Here is a 10,602-nt window from a genome sequence, read left to right as displayed (position 1 = left end):
AATCATAATCCTAAGTGACAGTTTCAGGCTTATGATTCAGTAGCTTTGCATGCGTGCATTTGACAAGAGCCTCCGATTCTTTTTTTATTTTTTATTTATTTATTTTTTTGAGACAGAGTCTCACTCTGTCACCCAAGCTTGAGTGCAGTGGCACAATCTCCACTCAGTGCAAACTCTGCCTCCCATGTCCAAGCGATTCTCATGCTTTAGCCTCCCAAGTAGTTGGGACTACAGGAGCATGCCACCACGCCCGGCTAATTTTTGTATTTTTAAGAGAGACAGGGTTTTGCCATGTTGGCCAGGCTGGTCTCAAACTCCTGGCCTCAAGTGATCTGCCCACCTTAGCCTCCCAAAGTGTTGGGATTACAGGCGTGAACCACCATGCCTGGCCAAGAACTTCAGATACTTTTGATGTAGTCATGCTTTGGGGAAACCACTCCTCCAATAAAGATGATGTTGACTTTCAAGGGATATTTTTTCAATGCATTCTTCAATAGAAGCAGATGACATAATGGAAAAAAAAATTAAATTAAATAAACTTTATGTGGTCAAAAAGAATATACAGTCTGGGTACACAGCTCTCACAGGTTCATGTTTGATTCTATGTTAAAATATAAAACATTAAGAAGGATTAAAATATAGGTCACTCCTTATTGTGAGTTTAAAGGTACTCCTTTTACAATAAAAGGAGGCTGGTAGCAAACAACTGCATTGTTAGATGCATTGTTAGACAGAGTTCGTTGAACATCATGTGCAAAACTGTCTTTTATCTTGGTTCAGGTTGATTAGTCCAAACCCTACATACTTCAAAGAGGAATTGAGATTTCGGATTGGCTTCTTGACTCTCATTTGTCTGCAGTTCCTTAAAAACTTGAAGCCAGATTTTTAAATTCTCGAAGTATCTCCATGTGGCCACCCCTCTGAGGTTGGAATCTGGCAAGCAAACTCTTCGTTTTTGATTCTTTCTCTTGGTCCTCCTCCTTCCTGCCATCCCTTGGTCATTTGATCATTTTCACTGTTGGTTTGCCTCAATTACCTCTTTTTTTTGTGGCAACTTTATTGAGGTGCAAAGGTGCCATAGTAATTGCCATAAAGTCCACCTGTTTAAAGTATACAATTCTTTTTTTTTTTTTTTTTTTTTTGGAGGCAGTCTTGCTTTGTCTCCCAGGCTGGGGTGCAGTGGCGTGATCTTGGCTCACTACAACCTGACAGGGGTCTTACCATGTTGCCCAGGCTGGTCTCAAACTCCTGAGCTCAGGCCATCTGCCCACCTCGGCCTCCCAAAGTGCTAGGATTACAGGCATGAACCACCACACCCTGCCTAAAACATACATTTCTATGGCTTTTAGTATATTCAGACTTGTGCAACCATTGCTACAATAAATTTTAGAACATTTTCATCACTTCAACACCTCCTAAAACCTATATACTTCTCAGCTGTCACAATTGGTTAACTGCCCCTTCCCTCCAATCCCAGGACACCACTAGTTTATATTCTGCCTCTGCAAGTCTGCATATTCTTGACATTGCATATAAATGGGATCATATAATGTGGACTTCACTTTCTTTTGTGGAGTCCACTTTCTTTTGTGGAGTCTCCCTTCTTCTAACTCTTGTTCAGCCTCTGGTGCTAGTTGGTCTTTTAAAAATTTATTTATTTGTCTATATTCATTGGGTACAAGTGCAATTTTGCTACACTGATATATTGCATTGTGATGAAATCATAACCTTCAGCGCATCCATCACTGGAGCAACAGACATTGCAGCACGAGGCAGCTAGTTGATCTTAAATTAGAAAGAGCACTAGGAATGGACAAAGTTTCCAATCCTATTTTAGGAGATACCTGAAAGGTCATTACATTCTCTGTTTAGAAATTTTATTTTTCCTTCCTTTTGCATTTCTTTTAGTCTGTTTTATTAAAAGGCTTTATCTATCATTATGACCTCAGGAAGTGATTGGGTTCAGGGAAGGTAATGGAGGCACAGGAGGAAAAAATAAAACCTCTGCGTCACAGGGATGATGATGATGATTATTATTAATGAATAAATTGTTTTCTTCAGAGAAGCTTTAGGTTTAGAGGAAAATTGAGCAGAAGGTATGGAGATTTCCCTCACAGCCCCTGTCCCCACACATGTGCAACCTTCTCCACTACCTACATCCTGCACCACAGTGGTGGTGCAATTTATACCATTGATGAACTTACCTTAACACATCATTATCACCCAAAATCCATAGTTGAAATTTCAGTTCATTCTTGATATTGTACATTCTACGGGTTTTGGCAAATATACAGTGGCATGTATCGACCATTGTAGCATAATAAGGTAGCATCCAGAATAGATTCATTGCCCTTTCTTACAGCAGAAGTTTTTAATTTTAATGAAGTCCAGCTCAATTATTTCTTTCATGAATCATGCCTTTGGTGTTTTATATAAAAAGCCATTGCCATACTCAAGGTTACTTAGGTTTTCTTCTGTTATTTTCTAAAAGCTTTACAGTTTTGTGTTTTACATTTACATCTATGAACCATTTTGAGGTTTGTTTTTTTTTTGTAAAGAGTATAAATTCTGTGTCTAGAGTCATTTTTTTTTTTTTTTTTTTTGTATGTGAATATCCAGTTGTTCCATCATCATTTTAAAAAAGACTATTTTTGGTCCATTGTACTGCTTTCACTCTTTGCCAAAGATCAGTTGGTGATACTTATATGGGTCTATTTCTGGGCTTTCTGTTCCTTTTGATCTGTTCTATTGATCTAGCTGTCTATTCTTTCATGAATACCACATTATCTTGCTTACTGTACCTTTAGAGTAAGTGTTGAAGTTGGATAGTGTCAGTCCTCTGACTTCTTTTTTGCCTTCAATATTAAGTTGGCTTTCTGGGTTTTTTTTTTTTTTTTTTTGCCCCTCCATATAAACTTTAGAATCAGTTTGTTAATATCTACAAAATAACTTACCAGAATTTTGATGGGATTAAATTGAATATATATATCAAGTTGAAAAGAATTGATATCTTGACAATATTATATCTTTCTATCCATGAACATGGAGTATCTCTCCACTTATTTAATTCTTCTTTAATATCTTTCATCAGAGGTTTAGAGTTTTTCATATATAATTATACAATTATAAATATAAGTATAACATGCAACTTATAATTTAAAAATAATTAATATAATTATAGAATAATATATATATTTAGTTATTCTGTTGGATTTATACCTAAGTATAAATTTTTGGGTACTAATGTAAATGATAATGTGTATTTAGTTTCAAATTCCACTTGTATTTTTTGCCCATAAATAGAAAAGCAATTGACTTTAATGTTAACTTTCATCCTGCAACCTTGCTATAATTGCTTATTAGTTCGAGAGTTTTTTACAGATTCCTTCAGATTTCCCATAGAGATGATCATGTAATCTACAAACAAGATGGTTGTATTTCTCCCTTCCCAATCTGAATACTTTTTACTTCCTTTTCTTGTATTACTGAGTTAGCTAGTACTTCCAGTATGATGTTGAAAACAAAAAACAAAAAAAATAAAAAACTTTGTTTTGTTTCTGATCTTACAGAAAAGCTTCAAGTTTCTCATCCTTACATATCATGTTAGCTGTAGTTTTTTAGTTTCTTTTGTAGTTTTTAGTTTTTTTTTCTTTTTTTCCTTTTTTTTTTTTTGTAGATGTTCTTTATCAAGTTGAGGAATTCCCCTTTAACCTAATTTGCTGAAACTCTTTGTCATAAATGGGTGTGGATTTTGATAGATGCTTTTTCTGCATCTGTTTATATTGTCAAATGGTTCTTCTTTAGCCTGTTAATGTGATGAATTAAATTAATTGATTTGTCAATGTTGAAACAGCCTTGCATACTTCGGGAAAAATAAATCCCACTTGACTGTTATGTATAATGTTTTATATTCATTCTTGGTCACTGTACTAATTAGTCAATGTACTAATATTTTTTTGGGGATTTTTGCATTTATGTTCCTGAGAGATATTAGTCTTCATTTCTTATATCTTTGGTTTTGATAGTAGGTTAATGCTGCCCCAGAGAATGAATTAGAAAGTATTTCCTTTGTTTCTCTGTTCTGAAGGAGATTGTAGAGAAATTGGTGTAACTTTTTCTTAAATTTTTGGTAGAAATCACTGGTGAAACCATCTGGACCAAATTTTTTCAGTTTTGGAAGATTATTAAATATTGATTCGATGTCTTTAATAGATATAGTGCTATTCAGATTATCTATTTCTGCTTGTGTGAGTTTTCACAATTGTGTCTTTCAAGGAATTGGTCCATTTAATCTAGGCTATCAAATTTGTAGGCATAGAGTTGTTCATAATATTCCTTCATTATCCTTTTAGTGTCTATGAGGTCTGTAGTGATGTCTCCTATGTATAATATCTGTAATTTGTCTCATCTCTTTTTTTTTCTAGTTAGCCTGGCTAGAGGCTTATGAATTTTATTTATCTTTTCAAGAGACTATCATTTGTTTTGTTGATGTTCCTAATTGATATCCTCTTTTGAATTTTATTCACTTCTGCTCTAATTTTTATTACTTCTTCTCTGCTTACCTTGAATTGAATTTGCTCTTCTTTTTCTGGTTCCCTAAGGTAGAAGCCAAGATTATAGATTTTAAATTTTCCTACTTTTCTAACATATACATTTAATGATAAACATTTTCCTGCAAGCACTACTTTCATTGCATATCTCAAATTTTGGTGAGTTGTATTTTCATTTTCATTTATTTCAAAATATTTTAAAAATTTCTCTTGAGATTTGACCAATGTGTTATTTAGAAGTGTGTTGCTTAACCTCCAAGTACTTTTCTATTTTTCAGCTATTACTCTTATTGATTTCTAGTTTAATGTCACTGTAGGCTGAGAGCAGACATTGTATCATTTGATTAATATCTACCATTTTTTATTGTTTCTATTAGTTTCTCTTATTTTTCTACTTTGTCTTTCAGACTTTTTCTGCCTTTTGTCGGTTTTATTAGGCATATTACATGATTCCATTTTGTTCTTTTTTTACATGTCAATTATGTCCTTTTTAAAGTAGTTGCCCCAGAGTTTGTAATAAAAATGTACAACTAATCCAAGTTCACTTTCAAATATTATCACATTTCACCTATAGTGCAAATAACTTGTAATAACAAAATATTCCTAATTCTTCTCTCCTGTCTCCTCTTTGTTGCTATTTATTTTACTTATACAAAGCATACAAAATTGAATACATTGTTGCTATTATTTTTTTGCTATTATTTTGAAAAAACTTATTTATTAGTTCAGTCAAGAATAAAAACAATGAACGTATTGCATTCATTTTACCTTTACTTGTTCATTCTCCAGTGCTCTTCCTTTCTTAATATAGATTTGAGTTTCTGACCTGTATTATTTTCCTTCTCTCTGAAGAACTTTAACATTTCTTGCAAGGCAGGTCTATTAGCAACAAACAAACAATTTTTGTTTGTCTGAGTCTTTATTTTCTCTTCACTTTTGAAGAAAAATTCTGCAGCTACAGAATTTTTGGTTGATGGTTTTCTTCTCTCAATGCCTTTAAATATTTCACTTTCAGACAGATGATTTATTCTACATTCCTTTTGCTTATGTAGTTTCTGGGGAGAAGTCTAATGTAATTCTTATCTTTTTTCCTCTATAGGTAAGGTTTTTCCCCCTCTGGCATCTTTCAAGTTTTTTTTTTTTTTCTTTTTTCTTTTTTTTTTGGAGGTATGGAGCAAGATAGCAGAATAGAAGCCTACACTGTTCATCCCCACTGCTGGAACACCAACTGTAACAACTATCTGCACACAGAAAAGCACTGTCACAAGACCCAAAAATCAGGTGAGCAATCACAGTACCTGCTTTTAACATTTTTATTATTTATTTATTTATTTTTTGAGATGGAGTCTCACTCTGTCACCCAGGCTGGAGTGCAATGGCATGATCTTGGCTTACTGCAACCTCCGCCTCCCAGGTTCAAGTGATTCTCCTGAGTAGCTGGGATTACAGGCATATAATCCTGTAATCTCAGCCTCCTGAGTAGCTGGGATTACAGGCATGCTCCACCATGCCCGGCTAATTTTTGTATGTTTAGTAGAGATGGGGTTTCACCATGTTGCTCAGGCTGGTCTCAAACTCCCGACCTCATGATCTGCCTTCTTGGCCTCCAAAAGCTTTTAATTTTCTATCGTGGAAAGAGACATCAAGAAGGGCAGGAGACAGTCCTGAATTGCCAATGCAAGGAGGACTTTATCTTGCATCCTGGATACCAACTCAACCACAGTAGGATAGGTACTGGGCAGAGTCATGACCCCCGATTCCAGGCCCTAGCTCCTGGATATATTTTACACACACCCTGGGCCAAAAGGGAACCTGCTGTTTTGAAGGGAAGGACCTAGTCCTGGCAGGATTCATCACTTGTTGACTAAAGAGCCCTTGGGCGTTGAATAGCCATCAGCAGTACCCAGGGAGTATGCCATGGGCCTTGGTCTCTGAGACATGCTGGCTTCAGGAGAAACCCAGTACATTCTCAGCTGTGGTGGCTATGATGAAAGACTCCTTTTGTTTGAGAAAAGCAGAAGGAAAAGTAAAGGGGACTTTGTCCTGTATCCTAGGTACCAGCTAGGCCACAGTGGGTAGAGCTACACACAGGCTCTCGGGGTTGCCAAGTCCAGGCCTAGGCTTTTGGACAGCATTTCTGGATGTGCCATGGGAAGAGGGGAGCACACAGCTCTAAAGGGTGGGTCCCAGGCTTAGCAACATTCACCACAAGCCACATGAATATTGGCAGTGGCCTGGCAGAACTTCCTGTTGATGGGTGGTGGTGGCCACAGGGAGAGGATTTTCTACCTGTGGTAAGGGAAGAGAAGAGTGGGAAGGTCTTTATATGGTGATTTGAGTGCCAGATAAGCTGTTGTAGAATAGAACATTAGGTAAATTGCTAAGGTTTTTTTACTCCAACGCTGCCACCCTGGCAGCATCTCTGGACATGACCAGGGCCTGGGGGAACTAGCCACACTAAAGGGAAGGGCTTTGGAAAATTCGGGTCAGTGCTGTGCTAACCCAGCAAACTCCCAGTGGTGGTGGCCACAGGGGTGTCTGCATCATCATACCCTCAGTTCCAGGTGGCTCAGCACAGAGAGAGGGACTCCGTATGATTAGGAGAAAGAACAAGAGTCTCTGCCTGGCAATCCAAAGAATTCTTCCAGATCTTATCCAAGACCATGAAGGCAGTACCTCTATGTATCTGCAAAAGCCACAGCATTATTGGGCTTGGAGCCCAAGTCCCTTTGAATACCTGGAAAGCCTTCCAAAGGACAGGCACAAACAAGCCCAGACTGTGAAGACTGCAATAAAGTAACCCTTTGATGCCCAGACACTGAAGAACATTTATAAACATGAACACCATTCAGGAAAACATGAAAGCACCAAATGAACTAAATAAGTCACTGGGGACCAGTCCTGGAGAAACAGGGATATATGACCTTTCAGACAGATGACTCAAAATAGCTCTGTTGAAGAAACTCAAAGAAATTCAAAATAACAGAGAAGGAATTCAGAATTTGATCAGATAAATTTAACAAAAATATTGAAATAATTAAAAAGAATTAAGCAGAAATTCTAGAGTTGAAAATGTAATTGAAGTGCTAAGGAATGCAACAGAGTCTTAGTAGCAGAAATGATTAAGCAAAAGAATTACTGAACTCAAAGACAGGCTATCTGAAAATGCATCATTAGAGGAGACAAAATAAAAAATAATATAAAACAATAAGGCACACCTAGAAGATCTAGAAAATAGCCTCAACAGCACGAATCTAAGAGTTACTGGCCTTAAAGAGGAGGTAAAGAAGGAGATGGGGTAGAAAGTTTATTCAAAGGGATAATAACTTCCCAAACCTAGAGAAAGATATCAACATTCAAGTACAGAGAGGTTATAGAACACCAAGCAGATTTAATCCAAAGAAGACTACTTTTAGGCATTCAATAATCAAACTCCTAAAGGGTAAGGATAAAGAAAGGACCCTGAAAGCAGCAAGAGAAAAGTAACAAATAACATAAAATGGAACTCCCATACATCTGGCAGCAGACTTCTCATTGGAAACGTTACAGACTAGGAGAGTGACATGACATATTTAAATTGCTGAAAGAAAAAACTGTTACCCTAGAACAGTATATCAGGCAAAAATATTCTTTAATATGAAGGAGAAATAAATAATTTCCTAGACCAACAAAAGCTGAGGGATTTCATCAACCCCAGAACTGTCTTATAAGAAATCCTAAAGGAAGTACTTCAACCTGAAAGAAAAGGACTCTAATGAGCAAGAATAAATCATCTAAAGATACGAAACTCATTGGTAATAGTGTGCATGCAGCAAAACACAAATTAGTATAACACTGTAATTGTGGTGTGTAAACATCTCTTGACTTCAGTAGAAATACTAAGAGATGAACTCATCAAAAATAATTACAACAACTTTCTAAGACATGAATAGTACAATAAGACAAAGAAAAACAACAAAAAGATAAAAATCAGTGGAAGAACTTAAAGTGTAGAGTTTTTGTTTTCTTTTTGCATATTTGTTTACATAATCAGTGGTAAGTTGTCATCAATTTAAAATAATGAGTAATAAGATTGTATTTGCAAGCCTCATGGTAATCTGAAACTGAAAAACATCTAATGGGTACACAAAAAATAGAAAGCAAAAAATTAAAGCACACTACCAAAGAAAATCGCCTTCACTAAAAGGAAGACAGGAAGAAAGGAAAGACTGCAAAATAGCAAGAAAACAGATAACAAAATAAAAGGAACAAGCCCGTACTTATCCATAATAACATTGAATGTAAATGGACTAAACTCTTCAATCAAAAGATATAGAATGGCTGAATAGATGAAAAGCAAAACCCAAGGATCTCTTGCCTACAAGAAACACCCTTCACCATATAAAGATATACAGATAATGAAAATAAAGAGATGGAAAAAGATATTCCATGCCAATGAAAACCAAAAAAGAGCCTGAATAGCTCTACTTCTACCAGAAAATAATAGATTTCAAGAAAATCTGGCACCTCCGGTTTTCAGCCTCTTTCCGGGCTACCTTGTAGCAATTTGAGGCTCCATCTTCAGTTTCTGCTAGGTTTCAAAGATCCAGGAGAAGCTTAGTGTTGTGTCAAGACACCGATGGACCCATCACAGAAGTTTAATCCAACCTACATCCCAGAGTCTCCACAAATGCTCACCGAAGAAAATTCCCGGGACGATTCAGGGGCCTCAAATCTGCCCTGAGGCGTTGATAAAGAACCTTAGTAACTTGACTATCAACGCAAGTAGCGAATCTGCTTCCCCTGCACGGGAAGCTTTACTCCGTCGACAGGCTGCAAAAGCAGCAGTCCTCAAGGAAATCGCAGATGAGTTGCTTTACAAGGGGAGAGGAGTAAGAACATTGCTGTCTGTGCAGAGAGAAAAGTTGGCAAGATTGAGATACATATTACTCGGCAGAGTTCGTACGCATGAAAGAATACCAACAAACAATGGGCTTAAGGGAGTTAAGAAGGAACCAAGACCATTCAAATGTCCCTGCAGTTTCTGCGTGTCTAACGGATGGGATCCTTCTGAGAATGCTAAAATAGGGGATCATGACACCAAGCCACTTCAGCCATAAATCTTATTCTTGCACCTTTTTTTCTTGCTGGTAATTTTATATAGCAGGTTGAGAAAGCTACTCTATACTAGTATAGACTATACACCAATAATTTTGATAACGAGTTCTAGGATGTATTTTTCTTCTTGTATCTTTTTCTTCCTACTATGGTACTAGTAATTCATAAGGGATCTGTGTAATCTGAATGTATTTGAATAACTTTAGCTCTACTGTTTGATTTGACCCAAAGAAGCCAAGACGATATAAGTATTCCCATGTGTCTTAGAAGCCCAAAGTCAGTGAGATGAAACCCAACATCAATAAATTGAAGCAAAGTTACTTGTGGATAAAGAAAGCATTAGGTAGTTTGGCTATAGCATAATTAGAATTTCTGGCTTTCAAAAATTTTGATTGCAATCACAGCAAACTTTGTTATTTTTAGTTTTCAGTACAAAAAGGTATTTATATAGAAACAATAAAGTTGACATTTGAGTACCTTTTAAAAAAAAAAAAAGAAAGAAAATCTGTAAGAAGAGACAAAGGACAAAGAAGGTGATTGATAAAGGGGTCAATTCAGCAAGAGGATATAATGATTGTAAATACATATGCACCCAACACTAGAGTACCCAGATATATAAAGCAAATATTATTAGAACTAAACAGGGAGATACGCTCCAATATAATAATAGCTGGAGACTTCAACAGCCCACTTTTAGCATGGGATAGATTTCCCAGATAGAAAATCAACAAGGAAATGTAGGACTTAATCTGTAGTATAAACCAAGTGGACATAATAAATAATTACAGAACATTTTATCCAATGACTGCAGAATACACATTTGTCTCCTCAGCACATGAATCATTCTCAAAAATAGACCATACGTTAGGTAACAAAACAAGTCTGAAGACATTCAAAAGTTGAAATCATATCAAACATCTTCTCTGACCAAAATGAGACAAAACTAGAAATCAAT

At 36.2% G+C, this 10,602-nt stretch overlaps 1 protein-coding gene across 1 annotated transcript; it reads left to right on the top strand.

The window, feature by feature from the left end:
• Positions 1-9,076: 9,076 nt before the first annotated feature.
• LOC129491765 (developmental pluripotency-associated protein 3-like) lies at positions 9,077-10,070 on the top strand. The gene is given in 2 exon segments (XM_055296270.2): positions 9,077-9,257; positions 9,259-10,070. Coding segments are annotated over 2 exon segments (480 nt in total). The 5' UTR covers positions 9,077-9,168; the 3' UTR covers positions 9,650-10,070.
• Positions 10,071-10,602: the final 532 nt, after the last annotated feature.

The sequence above is a fragment of the Symphalangus syndactylus genome, chromosome 10 (genome assembly GCF_028878055.3).
Source record: "Symphalangus syndactylus isolate Jambi chromosome 10, NHGRI_mSymSyn1-v2.1_pri, whole genome shotgun sequence".
NCBI lineage: Eukaryota > Metazoa > Chordata > Mammalia > Primates > Hylobatidae > Symphalangus > Symphalangus syndactylus.
The sequence above is the reverse complement of the archived record's forward strand: the minus strand, read 5'-3'. Positions and strand labels throughout refer to the sequence as shown.